Source organism: Symsagittifera roscoffensis, chromosome 6 (assembly GCF_963678635.1).
Source record: "Symsagittifera roscoffensis chromosome 6, txSymRosc1.1, whole genome shotgun sequence".
NCBI lineage: Eukaryota > Metazoa > Xenacoelomorpha > Acoela > Convolutidae > Symsagittifera > Symsagittifera roscoffensis.
Genome location: NC_087067.1, coordinates 21,870,213 through 21,889,585, shown reverse-complemented (window position 1 = coordinate 21,889,585; position 19,373 = coordinate 21,870,213). Strand labels below are relative to the sequence as shown.

The 19,373-nt window shown below is 33.0% G+C and overlaps 1 protein-coding gene across 2 annotated transcripts in view; it reads right to left on the bottom strand.

Annotated features, from left to right (window-relative positions):
* The window catches only part of LOC134848279 (uncharacterized), a 65,048-nt gene that overhangs the window by 11,707 nt on the left and 33,968 nt on the right, over window positions 1-19,373 (bottom strand). Inside the window, exons 1-2 of one of the 2 annotated variants that reach the window (XM_063865671.1) lie at window positions 19,125-19,225; window positions 18,505-18,862 (exon numbers count right to left, since the gene is read on the bottom strand). In XM_063865671.1, the coding sequence (XP_063721741.1) occupies window positions 18,505-18,862 (358 nt within the window). In that variant the 5' untranslated portion in view covers window positions 19,125-19,225. Of the gene's footprint in view, window positions 1-18,504; window positions 18,863-19,124; window positions 19,226-19,373 lie in introns of those variants that run through there. The other variant, XM_063865670.1, reaches the window with a different exon arrangement.

The following is a 19,373-nucleotide window of genomic DNA, read 5'->3' as shown; positions in this document are numbered from 1 at the left end:
AAACCACTCGAGCACAAATATTTCAACATTTGGTTAAAATTTGTCACAACAAGAGCATATAAGTTATATAATTGAAATTGTAGCTAAGCTTGTTTTGATTAAAAGCGTGAAATTATTAAAAGTCTAGATATAAATAGTCTAGCCATTCGGCCATTTGTTGAAATTTACTCGAATTTTATTGGAATGTTATCACAGATGAAAAATCTCCCCGCATTGATTTCAAAGATTCAATATTTTAAATATTTTTTGGAATACTTAATTCCGATTTTTGGTTTCGGTGATATAATGTATTGGTGATTGAAACTCCCCAGTAAATATATTCTGGTACCTTTGAAGCCCAAGATAGTGACAGCAAAACAGTGTCATGATTTATTTGTATGTTATCCCAAAATACCACACCGCACATATGTAACATTGAAAGCTCTACAGAACACAAATTTTACAAATTAAAGAAATTTGGCTTAATAACGTTAATCGTATTACGCACTCAGGACAAGCAACCAATTTTTTTTTTAAAATTTATCATTGTTTCGAAACTAATCATCAGCTTTTCAAATAAATGAACAAGTGTATTCTCTTTCCTTTAATTTTAAATATTTTTTGCCTAGTTTTTTGAATTGATTGGATCTTATGCGTTGAGCATAATTTAATGCTCAATGCAAAAACTCGAAACAGTTAAGCGCCGCAACTAAAATCAACCTGAATTGAATTCAAGCAGCATAGTTCACTTAGTTTACTATAAATAAATTTCCTGTAACTGGTATTACTTGTGCGGGGCACGAAATTTCAAAAACAAACCGATATATCTGCCCGCATCCAAGTTTAGGCGTAAATAATCGATTATAACGGATTATTATTTGATGATTTTTTGACAATTATAATCGATTATAATTACCAAAATTAGGTCCTTAAGGGATTTATAATAAGTGATGTTTTCCAAGAGATTATAATCTCTTATAATCGATTATAGATGATTATAGTTCTTACTAAAAACCCTTAAAATCAATTATAATCGATTATAATCGATTATAATCTCTTATTTTGCCGGAAATTTCCTGTTCTTGAATTGTATCTTATGGGTTATTATTTTTGTGGCAATAAGAAAATCTCTAAAAGAGAGATCTTTTGAACACTTTGGTTCATCTGAACACAAAGTTTTACCACGAAACAAAAGTTTCACAGAGATCCTTTCATATGACTGGAAAAGTTCTCGCGGTAGATGAAAGATAATTTTTCCGAATCAATCATGAAACTAAATCAATTTGCTGATGTTTTGGTGTTTATAAAAGCTTAAAATATGCATCACAAAACAACTCTAATGGGGAAGAAATGGAAAAAAAACTTATAATAATGAATTTTCTCTCATTTTTCATAGGAACCAACGTCCACAAAAAGCATAAAATATAAGCAATTTAGATGCAACTTCGAAGACAAAAATGGACAAACAAAAGGGATTATAATCAATTATAATCGATTATAATGGATTTTTGTGCAAAACTAACGAAATAGAATTTTGAATAAAAATAATAAATTATAATCAATTATAATCGATTATAATTGTATCGAAAAACAGACGAATAAAAAATCGATTATAATGGATTATAATTAATTATAATTTGATTTGAAAAAAAGAGATTATAATCGATTATTAATTGATTAAAATCGATTGTTTCTCAATTTTAGTGAGACTGGTACTAAAATCGTAATATAATCGATTATTAACGCTTGAAACTGGATGCGGGTGTCCTTAAAAACAGTTAAAACAGTAGATTCGAACGCTTCAAAAGGTTGAAAGTCTTCCTACAAAATATAATGATCATAAAAATTTTCGTTTTGATATTGTCAGATGATGTATTATAGGCAAGGCTATCAATCCTGTCTAAGTACTGTCAGTTTCTACCGTTTTCCCTGAGCGCATGATTAGATCAGTGATATTTTATTGTATAGTTGTAGGTTGGACAAACTTTTCAACTAATTAATTTGCGGTTTTATAATTTTATCTTGTAGAGAAAGCGCAAGTTGAGAATTCTCGCCATTCGGTCATTTGCTGATTTTTGCACCCAAGAAATTTATTGAAAAATAATCACATTTGAAAAATTTTGCCACATTTGAATTCAAAGGGGTTCTAGAAAAGTTAACTTTTGATCTTCGACTTGGTTATACAATGTATTGTTGAATTTAGCAAAACCTTCCAAGCAAACATATTTTTTCTACTTTTAAAAATCCCAGAGAGTGGCACCAAAAACTGTTTCTTGAGTTTTTTGTAAATTTATATATTTTTGTAAATTTAGTTTTGTAGTAAATTTTTCTTCATAAGGTTACCACACATACGCAAATTTTGAAAGCTATCGAATGTTAACTTATTTAAAATTTAACTGATTAATGCATATTTTTGAAAACAAATGTTGTTAAAATTGAAGCTGCACTGAGTCTCCAAAAGTCATCAAAAACTGTTCAAAGCACGTGGTTATTTTTGGATTTTGATTTTATGTTTGTTTTAAAAAAAATCTGCTTAGATGACAGTTGAGTTAATTTTTTTTCTAATGAAAATTTATCTAACTTTAAACCCTTTCCCAAAACAGCTAAAAATAAGTACAACACTAAAAATTTTTAAAAACTTGCTTGATTTCGTTTTGGATTAACTTATAGTACTTAACGTTTTGGATTAACTTAGAGTCAATTTGCCGCGCTCTAATAAAACTAAAACTCAGTTACCCGATGAGCATTGAAGATAAATGTCCAAAAACTCAATTTAGTCTAACATTTTAAACAAGCTGACAATGTGAAAGCCGAACAAATTTACTAAAAATAAATAAGCGTGTGAAGTATCTCCTTACGGCAAGGTTGTCTTTTTTTTTAGCTAATCAGCTTGAGCCAGGAGGTTTATTTTTTAAGGTGAACTAAGCTCTATCTTTCTTACAAGAGCTCACTTTGTAAATTGAAGCAACATCGCGATTTGAACCCGAAATTGTATGATTGCTGGGCACCATCACTACCAATGCACCACAAAGCCAGCAAGTTTTTGTAGCAGTAAAAAAAAACTGCAGCAAAAAAAAACGAGTAAGTTGATGCCGAAATAAGGGTGAAAAAAAATCTACTCCGTCTACGAAATCATTTTTTGAAACGCTATATAACGATCAATAATACGTATTGCATTATACGAAATTTTTTTGATAATTGAATAAACCAGGTATCATTTTTGCTAGAAGGATAAAATTGTTCGGTAAAAGTGATTGAGCTTGTAGCGGTTTCTAACAACAAAAAATTTTTGTTATCCGTTTTACCGCCGCATTTAAGTTAATTGATGACATAGAAAAAATAAATTTTTTTCTTTTACAATCATTTCAAAACGTGAATTTAATAACTTTAAAACAGAGGCTTTTTGTAATTTGGGGAAAGGCTGGAATATTTGTCATCTGCAAATTTTTTCATCTAAACTGAAGTTTTAGCTCGACTTTTAAGCAAAGACTGCGTGATTCACTCTGGGTTTGATGTTTACCAGACCATTTCTACTTTAAAATTCATGTCCTGGTCTTCAAAAAAAGATCCAAGATTGCTCGTATCAGGGCAAAGCTTTCAATATGCGACTAATTTTTAACGTCTACGAAGTAATGTTGGCCTTAACAAATTTGATTGAGTTTTCAAAAAAAAAACATGAGAATTTTGCACTTCAATTTTTTTTCGGCAATCATTCCCCATACGCTATGTATAGAACAAAGTGATATATTTTGCTTATAGCAAAGTATCAAATTGACCAAAAGGGTAACTTCCCAAATGGTATAATTCCCAAATGGCATAAAAATAGAAACTTTTACCAAATGGCATAAATTTCAAGGTTTCATTGTAATTTAAACGTTTTCTATCAATTTCTATTTCTATCTGGAACAAGATTTGGAATTAATTGCTTCCAAACAAATTTAAGCAACAGATTTTTCGAAAAAAATTGACCAAAAGAAGCTTATTAATAATCGCAAGCTTATGCTTCTTGCTTTTGATAAAAAGTTCTACAAGCTTTTAACGATAAAATGTCAATCAACATTTCAATTGACAAGTTGACTAATTTTCTCACATTGTTCACGTTTGTTCTCGATTTTTCCAAAGCAACTGTTGCACGAAATTTATGCCATTTGGGAAATTTTTCATTTTTATGCCATTTGGAAATTATGCCATTTGAGACGTAATCGACCAAAAGCATGCCTCAATTCAATTTGAAGCGCATTTAAAGATCAAAATAAATTGATTAAATTCCATTAATCGGATTAAATCAGATTAGATCGATCTAGTTTACAGATCGGAATAAATATCTTTTTAAGCGTTATTAGCGAGAAACATATCGCTCAAGATGGGCGGATCTAGGATTTACTCAAGGAAGTGGGTGGATTTTCAATAAATTTTAGTTGACCTTTTTGGGCCGACAAAATTGATTATCCCAGCGCTCCCAGAACGCTATAATAACATTACATTCCAAAAAAATTGGCACAAATAATTTTTTTGAAAAAACAGGTCAAAACTGCCGTTTTTGGGTTCGTTTTGAAAAATTTTGCAAAAAAATTTGCGTGTTTTTGGCGGTCGCCAAAAGTGCCTTTAGAAAATTTTTAGGTTTATTGCGGCCAAAAATTGGATGTCATAAAGCGTGGACCCTTTGGTTGGCGAGGTGCCAAATATCTAAGGAAAAAGGTGTCCGATCCCCCTGCCCCTGGCGCTCAATATGGTTCTTGTTGTAATGCTTGCAGCAAATTACACTTGAACGGATGATCGGAGCCTTCCGAGCTCGGCCTTGATACGAACAGTCGCGTAATACAATATTATCGCTCACTTTCATTTTGCTGTGCGCCCAAACTTAAGCCATGCGCAAACACATTCCCTTTTAATTTGGAGGGAAGTGGCTGATACAATTATTTTAGATTATTTTGGAAATTGCGGATTATTTATACTCATTAAAATCCATTATTTGACTTGGCGCGAAAATGGGAAGAACAAAAAGAACATGATTCAACTTCTTTTAGACTTATTACTCAAGCTTGTCCGATCTTCCACATCCTAACTATCATTAAGTATATGCGAATCACCTGATTTGCTCATTCACTCAAATTAAATTCTCCTGGAATTTCGAAACAGAACTGATTTTTCGTTTCATTACACAATTTGTTTTGGAATAAGTTAGCGTTGCGTTGCGAGTACTCTTGCGTAAAAGGTACTTTTCATTTTTAGACATTTCTCAAAGCTAAACTGTGGTAATTTATTTCTCAATGCTAAGTAACTAAAAGGAACAACAAAAAAAACGAACCAAATGTTAACAATTGGCTGAGAAAAAAAATGTAAAGGACAAACCACACCGCTCGTATTGAAACAAAACTCCAAAATTGCAGACTGCCTTTAACGTCTACAGCATTTTTTTATTTAAAAGTTGTTGATGACATTTTCGAAAATACAGAATACGTGATTATACTGTAGTTTGTGCCATACTAACCTCAACCTAGTATTGATTTTGGCCAATAATTTAAGTAGTCCAGCAAACAAGCGGTGAAGTGCAAACAAGCGTGAGCTTGGATGAATGGATTCCTCCTATGCCAGAAAATAAGGATGGATCAAAATTGGTGAACCCCCCTCCAATAGTAACTAAGGAAAACAAGACTGCTCGTATCAGGGTGAAGCCCTGAATGTTCCGACTACCTTTTAATGTTTATCGAGCTGTAATAACGTATAAAAAAAGTAAAGGTAATAAATTAAAATGAAAACTTTTTTTCTGAAATTTGAAAGTTTTTATGAAAATCATCCCCCCACACGCCATATTAAGTTAAAAAACGATAGATTTCGCTCCTTGTAACAGATCAATTATGGCAAATAAGCTTCCTTCAACCAATTTGGAACGATTTCTAAGACGGATTAAATCTCCGCTTACGCGTTAATAGCGCGAAAATTATCGCGCGTTAATTGTCCCAAATTGGCCAAAATGGCAATCTTTAAACCCCTATAACTTTACAAAAAATGATCACAGGTGAAATATCTTTTCAAATTTAAAAGCTCAGGACAACAATACCTTTTGAATGATATAAAAAAAATTCCGTTAAAAATGGCTAGGTAAAAAGTCGAAATTTGTCTGAAGAAAAAAAACCCACCCCGAGCACAAATATTCCGTTACTTTCGTGTCGAGGAACTTATGGAACATGGCATCTAGTGGTTAGAATGGGACCAAATTTTAATATGTTTTACACATGGTGGAAAAAAGCTTAAGCTTAGAACCCCATATCTCCTTGACCCCTACTTTCGGTGTTACTCCCTAAGTAAATAGACCTCCACCCCGAATTCGATAAGTCCTTTCTCGGACCCTGAGAAACGCAGGGAGCCTAAGCTTTGAGATACGATAGGTAGTGACAAGGGGAATCATCTACTATAGCTTGAAGCAAGTCCAAAAATTGGATCGAAAGTCCTAAGTTTTTGAGAAAACGAGACTTTTGCCGGAAAAAGGTATATCACGCAATTTAATGAGCGAGAGTGTTAAAGGCATTTTCCCGAGAATAATGCCCTTAAAGATAACACTCGAAAATGACCCATTTTTCAGAAATGACTTCTGAGAATTGAGTGCGATCTTATAGCGGGATCAAGGGTGAGTGAGAAGTATGGAGGTCAGGAATTAGTTTATAGGATCGTAAGACTATAGCTTGCTTGGGTTCAAACTGGGACATCCACATCAAACCTGGTGTCTAATGAGCGTTACGAGATTAAAAAAGAAACCCAGAAAAGAACTTGTAACTTTTGAGATGCGGAGGGATGAAATTATAGAACGTGCGAGGTAAAGTTAGTTGAGCGTTTGGCAGAACTGATAGTCACTTATTAACCGGCGTGATTTATGATTTATCAGAAATTATTAACCTAAGTGTTAAAAAAGATAAGGAATGGAGGGTATCGGAAAGGCTCCGAGAACCAGAAAAACTACTACGGAACGAGAGTATAATTGATTCTCATTAGAGAAAAATTACGCAAAGAGAGTAAACAGTTTATTCTCGGTTAGAGATAATTGTTGAGCAAGCTCGAGAAGAATAGTCGGTCAGCGGAGGATGTTATGGTTTGAAGCGAGGCTAATTGTGTCTCATGGTGGTTTGAAAGATTTGAATTCGACTTTAGTTCTGGGTTGGTTTCAATCGAGGATTGACGAGCAAGTTGATGATGCGGTGGTCAACGAAGGGAAACGCGGGCTTTGTTATATAAGTACTTTTGTACAAGTTAACTCATGAAGGGCTTTGTAAATTACTTTTTTGCAATTGAGCAAGAACTTACTTACGATTGCCCACGATTTGCTAAACTAGCTAAAACTGCGACAGAAGAAACGTAAGTGCACAAGGGTGAAGTTGCATAATCCTTTGATTGGCTCATTTGGCTTAACAGCAAACATAAAAATTTCAGAATTCTGGATAATTTTGTGTCTTATCGTTCCGTGGTATAAAGGGGAGAAATCTGCGAGCATCGTTAAGTAGAGTAAAATCGTGCTCCGAGAAGACCTCTTCTTGCATTTATATGACTAAATTTTGGAAAAAAAGGTTGCAAGTTAACCTTCCGTAAAAATGACTAATTTCATTTTCAGAAATTTCTCGAGGCTGAAACTTGGCAATTAATTTCTCATAGTCAACCATAACTAACAAAATGAAAAAGAAAAAAAACACCCAACCAAATCTTAAAAGTTGCCAACAAAACGTAAAAGACGAATAACACGCTCGTACTAAAACAAAGTTCCAAGTTTGCAGAAAAACAATTTCAAACGAAGTTTTTCATCAAACTTTTAAGGTAAGTTGATCACAATGAACAACTCAGTTTTGAAAATACTCAAATTTTAGTGCGTTTTGTAGTTTTTCATTGCCATAATTAACATTGCTCAACAATCATTTTATCAATTAAATGCTCTCTGCTTGAAAAAAATTATTTAAAAAAAAATTAAAAAGACAATAGGCGTTTTTGAAAAAAAAGATATATTTTTTCCTTTATTTCTTAATTACTTAAATTAATTTAAAATTGATAGTACTCAGTATTTGGTGTGGTAAACATTTAGCGATCTTGTTGTTCCGACCATCGGAGAAATTGACGGAAAACTTGTGCTGGTTGATTTTTATTTCTCCGGACAATCTTTGACTCTTAATTAATTGTTTTTGACAGGATTTTATATGCCATTCTAAAAATCTTGTTGTCTTGAACGCAAATAAAAAAAATTCACCGTTAATTTTTTGTGAAGTTTGTAAAGATTGCCAAGTTAACCAGTTTGTGGAAAAATTGTCAATTTCTGACAAATTAACGCCCTTATAACCTGTCTTTTTGTGCTTATAACGCGTAAGCTGAGACTTTATTTGTCTTCGAAACCGTACCAAAGTGAATTGAGGCATGCTCTTTGCTTGTGATTTGCAATAAACACCCTTTAGCTTTTTGTGCTTTACAGACCGTGTGAGTGGATGGATTTAAAAAAATCTAATATATATATATATTTTTTTTTCTTTTTTTTCTGGAAATATTATCAATTTTTTCAAAATGAGCACTTCTCCATCGGCCTTTAAGGATAACCCGAACATTCAAGGTGACGCCTTGCTACGATCAGTCATGTTTTAATTAATAAGAACCTTCAGTTTTAGAATTTCTACTGTGAACTGATTTTGTTTGAAAATTTGACCATGGCTTTTTAATTTTTTAATTTTTTTTCCGCTATGTGAACGAATTGCAAAGAAAAAAATGCCTTAAAACTAATAATGCTTTTTTCTCTTTACAGCATTCAGAGGAAAAGGCTTCCGATGGTCCCCAGTTCCAGATATATAAGTGCATTTGAAAGTTCCTATGGTTTCCAAAGCGACCAAGTCTGTTCACATTAGAGCAACACTTGACAATTCCAGCTGAATTGCTTTAATTAGTCTAAATATGCTGGTTGTTCTGATTTTTGAAAAAAAAAACGGACTGCGTTTGCTTGGAGCGCTTTTTCAGTCAATTTTTGGCAATCGCAGTAATAGTTTCTAACCAAAAAATTTCTATCCCATTAATGATATCTACTTCCTGAATCAAAATGAAAAACAATGTCTTACCTCCGATTGTTTTTGCAAAGTTCTGGGAGTTTGAAAGTAGCCAATTAGGCTAAACTCTGGTTAGATTTTGCGCGTTGTGGAGATCTTTATTCATAGTGCTGAAGGCGTAATACGAAATATTTATGAGTGACGTATTATCCCGCGCAACGAAAAGTTCCAAATTGAATTTAGGCTAGATAATTGGTAGTATTAATTTTGTACGACTAATATTTGCACACTTGATCTCCGATTTCGTCCAAAACGTAAGTTATTCTTTCGCCAAAAACTATTCGGGATCAATTAGAGGGCAGTCGGAATATTCTGGGATTTGCCATGATATACCAGCAGTCTTGCTAGTCTACCCAAAACTAAAAAAAGTGAAAAAAAAATCGATTTTAATGGATTTTTGGGGTCCAAAATATTATCTATAAAATTGATTCCCGTGTTACGCCCAGAAAAAAAGTTGAATAAAAATTGGGCTCTTTTCCAGTTTCCCCCCACCTTTTAAATTCAATTTTGAAAAGCTTATTTAACGTGGTCATAATGCAATGAAATTTGGCGTGGTGAATGAATCGACAATTCTGAACAGATTTGTTCTTCATACTTAACAGCGTAACATTACGCATTTAGCCGTAATAACACGTAAAACAAACATAAAACTCGGTAATTTGAAAGTGGGGGGGGGGGGAGGAACTGGAAAAGAGCCAAAAATTGATATTAATCCATTGTTCTTATCAAATCAAAAATTAATTATAATCCATTTAAAATCAATTAATAATGATTTTTTCATTTTCTTTTCAAATCGCCTCGTGCAAAATTTCGCAAGAGTTTCTGCATTATCAAAAGATTAACTCGGAAATTCTGCAAAGCAAGTGTACGGCTTACTCGATTTCCAAGCCTAAACTTTCTCAAAACGCAAAGCAAGTGTACGGCCTACACGATTTCTAAGCTTAAACTTTCTCAACTTTCTCGCAGAAAAAAGTTGAAATTGAAGAACAAGTAAAAATTTTAGTTTAAAATTTAGAAAACATTTTATGCACGTTGAAATCCGCATCTCAATAAAGTGGAAAAAAGCATATTATAATGGAATTGTAAAACTAAAAAACAAGCGATTAAAATTAATTTGCAAGGGATTTTAATGCTTTTATAAATAATAGCAGTATAATTCGTTTTTGATTGATTATCATTGATTATTTTTCATTTTTATGGACACTGATAATAAAACTCAAGTTTAAAAGATTGTTAGTTATGGAACTCGTATGCGGGTAAAAATGCTTGTTTCATGCTTTTAAAAAAATATGCAGAAATTAATTCATGAATCTAACGGTTGAAACATAAATCACTATCGTAACTTGTCTTCGTGAGTCCAATGAGTAGTTTTATTGGATCTACTTAACAATTTCCCCCACCCTTTCAGTAAAGGTAAGGTGATAGCTAAATAGATTAAAATAGTAGAAATTTGGACTAATCAGAATGCAGCAAAATCTGAATGAGAAATAAAACGCTCTAGTGCTAATTTACTTCTTTGAATTATAGGGGTGGTAATTCTTTAGTAGATACCATAGAGAGGGCGGGAGGGATTTTTTAATTTGATCCGATTTATCATCATTAAGATTCGCTCTATGTCAGCTTCAAACACTTTCACAATATATATTATGTTAAGCCTCTGATTTCCATAATCAGTTTATAATCAGTTTATCATCATAAAGGATTTGTTTCGCATATATTTTTAATTAGAAAAATGTTCCTCAAATAATCGTGCGCTGCTTGTCTGCTACATGGCGATAGACATGCCTTCAGCCATATTTACAGCCTGTTTCGCATAAATCACAGACAGCCAAGTTTATTGAGTAAAACTTTTAGTCTGATAACCAGACATTAAATACGATATAAAATGGGATCAAATAGTCTCAAATTGTCAATCTAGTCCATTTCTTGCAGCTAAATATCATAATTCGGAAACCTGAAAAGCTTTATGATCAAGTTTTCAACATGTTTAACCTAGGAGCAATTATAATTAACTGTTTACTTTAGTACACCATTTTTGGAGCCGGCCGGACAAAATGACCATAAACCTAGCAAATGTTTCCAGTATTCTCAAGTCCTAGTGAAAACATTCACAGATTAAATAAAAATAGCCATAAAAATTTGAACAAGTTGGTTTTCAGCTACCGAAGATATTAATTGTCAGATAATAATTTTTTATTGCCCGAAAACTGTTGACAAAAAATTAGAAAATGACCATAAAATATGGGAGACTATGATTTTTTTAAACAAAAATAAAATTTAATAATCATCTCAGATTCCCGTTGATGTACGAAACCTGAGAAAATCATCTTGACCGTCTTTGATTGGAAAACTATCCTGTATATCATACCGCCAGTAGCGGATTACCCAAAGGTAGACTTTTGGTACTTGAGTCACCACATTTTTTTTTCTTCAATTTATTCATTTCAGTGCCAATTTACTTCCAAAAATTGCCACGAAAATTCCCTTTTTTGCCCTTGTTTTTTTTCAAACTTTCCCTCGCGGGGCCCAACTGCTGACAAAAAAAGGTCTTTTTAGAGTTTGGGCGAGCTTGTAAAAATAAATTGATCCAAGGAAGAAAAGGTAGAAAAATGCTTTGACTCCAGAATTCAATCAGCTTCAACCAGCAAATATTAAACGCCGTATACTCTCTACTTCTTGAAGGCTCCAAGTCCAGAACCTTAATACTTTCCAGATGGCAAATATCATCCAAAAAAATTTAAACTGAGTTTGAAATTGGTCTGAGGGAACAAATACCCGAGCATGCATATTCGGTTACTTCCTTCAGAAAGTGGTCAAACAAGACTGCTAGTATCTGGGCAATGCCTTGATTGTTCCGACTACCTTTTGATGTTTATGGAATAGCGTTAAAATTATTTTTCAAAAAAATATATTTGTTTTTTAATCAAATTTTTTCTCTGTGAAAATCATTCTCATACACGCTATGTAGAGCAACGAGTGATACATACAGCAAATAGCAAAAAATTAAGTAATCAAGCGCATGCCTCATTTTAATTTCAAACACATTTTAAGTCGGACTTAATCTCAGATTACGAGTTAATTATTCCAAATTGGCCAAATTCGCAATCTTTGAGCCCCCATAACTGTGCAAAAATCTCACAAAATTTTTTTTTAATTTTGAGCACAAAGCAACAATTTTTTTTTCGGCTGATATATAAAAAAGCTGTCAGGAAACATTAGTTAAAATCTAAATTTGTCTGGAAAAAAACCAACCCGAGCACAAATTTTTGGTACTTTCATCAAAAGTCGGAACAATAGTCCCTTTCTGGTAACGCATTTTTAGAATTAATTAGCTGGCCTCAGTTCACTTTGGAATGTTGTTTTAGTCGAAATGGTTTGCCGGCTATGTGCATTCAAAAACATGATCGATGAAGTATCACTGAGTGGCGACAATAAAACCCTCTGTGATATTACAAAACACCATAATTTATCGACCAAAACCCCATAATTCATAACAAATGTTAGACGGTAACTTCTTCTTGAAGTTTTCTGCTATTGATATAAGTGATGTCCCTCATAGTAGCAGGACAACTTACTCTAGTTCAAATTACGATATTCCATGTTACTCTATGCCATTCTACCCTGTGTACCAATTTAACTAATGCCAATTTACCCTACGCCTAAATTAAGTCGCAATGATAACAGCGAAATAGTGATCGCCGCACTCACACCAACGTGATGCGAGCTTGCCTACAGAGATTAGGAAACTATACGAAGTAAAGAGCCGGTTATCGCCGTAAAGCGGCAACGCGCGCATAGCGCGCCCACCGGCGACTTTAAACCGACTTATTTATAGAACATAGATTAATTTGGCATAGGTTAATTTGGCATTAGGTAGATTGGAATATAGGGTAGATTAGTATAGCAAAGAATGGCATAGGGCAAAATGTTATCGGGAAGATTGTCATGGAACGGTCCCTCATATAGTTTACAAACATTTGATCGAGGAGTAAATTCGAAGAGTCGGATTTGTTTCGAAGAAAAAACAAACCTCAACAAATATCTACTGTTCTTTTTGTGAAAATGGACCAAAAATAACAGCTCAGCAATAGTCATTGATGGAAAAAAAGTCGTTCATGACAAGGTTCATTTTGTTGTAAAAAGATACCTGATAATAGATGAATTGATATTAGACGTATTTTTACTGGCTTTATTTTGTTACTCAGTAAAAGGTGGTTTAGTTATAATAGTGCTATCAATTTGAGTTTTAACATTTGCCTCAAATTCAGTGTTTTAGAAAATTCCCTTTACAATGGTCTCCAGAAGGCCATTACTAAAAATGAATTTTTTAAGTTTAAAAGGCAAGTATTTGCAGATACATATATATTTATTAGCCTCTGAATGAGAAATTTATACATTCACATTTTATGATTTGTATAGAAAGTAGTGGCACAAATTAATTAGGAAACTCTCAGTTTTTTCAGTTTTATGATTAATTGATCTTTTTTCATGCTTTTTGGTTACTTCATAACTTAACAGAAAGTTTGGAGCATTTAAAGCTTAGCCTTGATACAAGCAATCTTTGTATCTTTCATGCTTTCCTGAATATTTTTTGCTGTTGCTGTTGCTTCTAAATTTTATGTATGAAACGACCTTTGTCGTCCTTTATCTGACGTAGCTTGGCACAAAGTTCAGAAAAATTAGACGTATCGGAAATATTTTCTCTTTTAAAATGCATCCCCCACACGCAATGTTATGTTTAAAATAAAAAAGTTTAAACGCACTTTTAATCAATTCATTTGCTTCATATCAAATTGAAATAATTATTGAGCTGGGTGATCTCGCAGTGATAAAAAATTGGAATTTTTGCCCGGACTAAATCATTCCAAATTGAACAATTTGATAATCTTCAAACCCCTTAATCTTATGAAAACAGTCTTTAATATTGGGTTAATTTTGAGATTGTAAAATCAATATTTTTCCGACTCTATAAAAACTCAAAGTTAGTCTGGAGAAAAAAAAAACACCTCGAGTACAGATATTCGCTACATTTTCGAACAAATTATTAGCATAAAAGAAAAAGACTGCTCGTATCAGGGCGAAAACCTGAAAATTTTGACTGCTGTTTAAGTTCCATGGAGCATTCTTTGCTTTGAAAATTGATGACAATTTTTGAACAAAAAAAATTCAAAAAAAATTTCGAGTTTTGTTTGAAAATCACCCCCGCACGCTATATGAAGTAAACGGTAATACATTTGGCACACAGCGAGTTTTTAATGGTCCGAATTTAATTCCTCAATTCAATTTGGAACGATTTTTAACACTGATTAAATACCCTGCTACAAATTAATACCGCGAAGCTATTGCGCATTAATTGACGCAAATTGGCCAAATTGGCAATATTTAAACCCCATAACATAACAACAAATATCTCAGTTGAAATACATTTCATCAATGAGCTCAAAAAAACAATATATTACGGATGATATAAACATCGCTCAAAAAAAACTAGTTAAAAATCTAGAGCTAAAAGAAACACGCGAGCACAAAAATTCCATTAGGTTCTTCAAAAGTCGGAACAATAAGTGATCTCAGAAAAACTGTGGAAATGTTACAAGTTTTCGAAATGATTCAAAGTAGTTAAAAAGTATATATAAATCATTCAAATCTTGTTCAATTGTTCAAAACTTCATTGTTCAGACTTTCACCGAAAGTTCAACTTTTTGAATTTTTTTTGTGCTGAAAGTTAAACTTTCGCTGTTTGAATTACAATTGTAATTGACCGGACTACTTTCGATGAAACTAACGGAACATTTGTGCTCCTGTAATTTTTTTTTTACCAGACAAACTTCCATTTTTTAGCTAGCAGTTTTTGACAGAGTAACCTTTCATCATTCGAAAACTAATTGTTGTCCTGAGCTGAAATTTAAAAAGATATTTCACTAGTGATTAAATTTTGTTAAGTTATGGGGGTTTAAAGATTGCCAGTTTGGCCAATTTGGGACAATTAGCTTGCGTTAATTTTTGTCCGCCTAAGCGGAGCATTAAATTGTATTTAAATCTTTTCCAAATTAGATTGAGACATGCTTTTGGTGCATATAAAATACAGTCCAATACAGGCAGTCAGAAAAATTCTGAAATCTAAAAAAAATACTTCAGTTAATTTGTAGGAAAGTGTGTTGAGAAGTATAAAAAGCAGTCTTTATTGAATGAGATTGCTTGCATGTAATGAGAAAGCCCTGATTTTTCCTAACAACCTGTAACGAACATCCAATAGTTTTTGAAAAAAACTGATAAACTAGAAATTTTGTAAAATCAAAATGAAACTTCAGTGATAAAGTTTGTCGTGTAATGAAGCAAGACTGCTCCTAAAAATGACCAATTTCTAATTGTTCCAACTGCCCTGAAACTGGTCTTGGTTAAAAGTTACGTTAAAGTGAAATGATACAATCTCCCAGTGGCTTGACGTTGAAAGCGATTGGTATCACTAACCACCAGGCGTTTTCTTGGTTAGATTGCGTATTTAAAAATACAACTTTGCATATTTAGCGAAACAGACCCGTTTAACATTCTGATTTAAATCATTCAAATAAACCAAAATGTATAAACGGCAACAGATGGTTGGTTTTTTCTCATCAACTCCAACTTATGAGTCATGAAAGTACTGGCTCTTTTCGAGTTTTTTTTCTAAAAAAAAAGTTGGGTAACAAGACAAATTGAAATTAATTGAATAGAAATGAAAAGTTCGAAAAAAATACTTATTTATCTGAAAATAAGAAACAGATTAAATTCAGAAAAACTATGAATATCAAATTGAAAATCCCGATAGAACCATTTTTTTTGAAAAACTTTTGGGCACTGAGATCAAAACTAATTTTTCCTAAATTTCGATTCAAAAAAACAACCTCCGTCAGCGTTCATAAATCAGCTCAAATAATGACTAAAAGGGCGCCGTTCGTATAATAATCCTTGCTAGCTGCTTCGTAACTGATTACTTTTTCCAATTTTAAGCTAGAAGAGTATGAAATTTGAGCTGAAAAACCAGCTATTTTAATTCCTGGTTTCCTAATTCCTGATACCCGAATTCCTGGTGGAGTCTGAGACGTTATTGGTTTTCAAGATTGAGTCTTGAGTCAGTAAAAAAATCAGAAATCACTGAAACTGATTCATATAAACTGTATTTGTGCGCCGCTGCTCGCGTAACTAGGAAACGCCCTATAATTGATCTCCAATAGTTGTAATTGATTTGGAGACTTCGATAAACTGGAAATTTTTTAAAATCAAAATGAAATTTCAGTGATAAAGCTTGATCGTGCAATGAAGCAAGACTGCTCCTAAAAAGGACCAATTGCTAAGTGTTCCAACTGCCCTTAAAATTGGTTTTGATTAATTTCGGTTAACCATGGCTAGTTTTTGTCACAAATTGAAACATAAACAAGTTTTTAGATAGGATGTGCAAAATAGGCTTGCTGTGCCATACCCTTGAACAGTTGCCATCTGTGTTTTATATTAAATCAGTTACCATCCAATTGGCTATTAATTGCACTATGAACCAAAGATTTGTTTCGCTTCGCTTTTGAAATTTTTTCTAAGATTAAAGATCTTTTTTTTATTATGTGCTAGCAAATTAAACAATTAAATTGAAAAAACTCTGCCATCCAGTTCTTATGGTAGCCGAGTGTGTTCTACAAACTGGTTGTACCGCGATAAAATTGAGCTAAATTTAAGCTCATTGGATGCAAACACTTCTACCGAATGGCTCATACTTTAGTTTCCCCAACAAAATTGAGCTTTGACAGAAGCTTGTTGAAAAGAAAAATCTCTGCAAAAAGGCTTTTAATTTGATTTCCGATGCATTAGTCGACGTTTGATAAGACGAACAACGTTTTTTTTGGGTATAAAAAGAAAAAAATTTTGGACGCAAAACGGTTTTATTCAAATAACTTTTAAATTATGTAAACTCAATTCTAGATAACTTGAAATTTACTTTGAAATGTTTTTTGAACTGATCTAGATTAACCAACAATCTCAAGAACTTGATTTGATGGATTTTTTGGCAGATTTTTTTCTATTTCATTAAATTTCCATCTACGCGCTAACAGAATCGTTTTTAGCTCACCATATAGCCAAACAAAACTGGTTGCCAAGCCCAAAACTTTAAAAGTCTTCGATCATTAAAATTATCTCGTCAAGCAATATTGTCACAAAAACTAACGAATGTAAAATTTAGGAATCTTTATTTGCAATTTTTACAAAATTTGATATGTTTTTGAAAAAAGGTCTCTTACTTAAGAATTAGTAAATTAAACTTTTTGAGTCGAGATGTATTACATTTGCGATATGCGCTAGTTTTTCATGCGCTAATCAAAAATCAAAATAAGTTGATGAACTTTGGTTAAGGCGTTGCTTAAAACCTCTGAAAATCTGAAAAAATATAAATTCTTTTTATTCAAACTAAACAAAATTTGGTATTTATCGGAAAAAATTTTTTTAACTTATTTTGGTTTTTAAAATGCTTTCTCACGCGAAATGTCAATACAGAAAGAATTTAGCGTTTTTGTTCCGTCTTTTTGAAGAAAGTAACAGAATATTTGTTGACGCTCTTTTTTGCATCTGCTGAAAGGTATATTTGTCTTCAGCTTAGATGTGAAAAGATATTTTATCTGTGATCATTTTTAGTAAGTTAAGGATGTTCAAAGATTGCAAAATTGGCCCATTTGAGATAATTCACGCCCGATTGATTTCGCCCTATTATCGCGTGAGCGGATGTTTAATCTCTCCTAGAACTCATTCCAAATTGAAATACTTTGCTACAGGCAAAGTATGTATTTGCACATAACATGCGTATGCGGGATTTTTTAAAATTTTTCTTCTTTGAAAGTTTTATTAACTTTTTTACAGCAAACACTACTCCATAGAACTCAAAACGCAAACGGTGCGTTCAAGTTTTCGCCCTGATACGAGCAGCCATGTCTATTTGGAAGTTGATTAAGAAAGAGAAATCGTGTTTGCAAATAAGTGCTCGCAAAAAGGTCGTGTGCATGTTCCAAAAATAGTCACAAAACAATTTTGACTTGATCATCGTACGCTATTGAATCGTGCATAAATTCATGTGAAAAATTAAGAAGAGGCTGGCCTGTCGGCACCATTTTCAGACATGACCTTGTGGGTTCAACGCCTTTCTCGATATGGAATATTGCATTCGATTAAATTCGATAATTTTTTATTCGATTTCAACTCATTTCAATCAGGAAAAAATAAGAAGCAAATGGGTATTGTTGTCTACTCTTTTAAATCTTTTTTATCAGACCGGTAGCAATGTTTTTATTTAAACTCGAAATGCCCGTCAAATTACGCGTGTAAGAAAAAGTTTTCCATACCTAGCATACAACTTAGTTCTGATTGCCCAGTTTTTGATGTGTGATCAGCCCAATGAAAATTTCATTTCAGGTTTTGACTTAATAGCGAAATTTCTACTAACCGATGTTAACAGTGACGAAGAGTCTCATTCGGAACCGTTTCACCATTATCTTCCCATCAATCGGACACAGAATCAGCAAAGCTCTCTCGACACAGAGAAAGAGCAAAACAGGCGAAGTGGTAGTTATATTAGCTCCGTTATACACAGCTGTCAAATAACAACCCGCTTTGTCCGATCTAAAAATGTCAGCCGAGTTGATGTTATAGGTGTTGTTGGTATTGTTGCTGTCGGACCCGTTATTGTCGGAGTTGTTGTCGTAAGATTGATGGAATCCGAATTGTTCCCAAATGGGGTAATGAAAGCGACAGATGAGACATAGAAGATTGACTGGACATACGATTAAGCCATCCACCAACATCTAAAATTTAAAAAAAAGTGACTAAAGGTCAACATAAACTTTGTTCTTGCGCGGCATTTATGAGTTTGGTATTTCGAGCAGTTCCAATTTGTGGTTGTCTTGTTTTTGCCTTTAAGGTAATACTCGTGGCCTGATACCACTAGCATTTGTTTGTTTTTCGAAGATAAAGTAAAACGGAAAGACGCGTCAAACATTATATCTGATAGAGTAGTATAACAATAGTTAAAGAAATAGGTAGTAAGATTTTTTAAACAAAACTCACAAACGTCTTTTGTTGCCTTCAATTAGCACCATGTAGATTATCTCTGTTTTAAACGCGTGAATGAGGGATTATTTCTTAAGCTAATCGAAAGGCAATTGATTTTGAGCGACAAATGCATGAAAAGAATTAAGAATGGCTTCTCTGGCCTCAATTTGTACACCTTATTGGAATACGACTATGAGTGTAAAAGGACTTAATAAAAGGAGTTAACTTGAAACAAATTATTGTCATTAAGAGGGGGTTAAATTG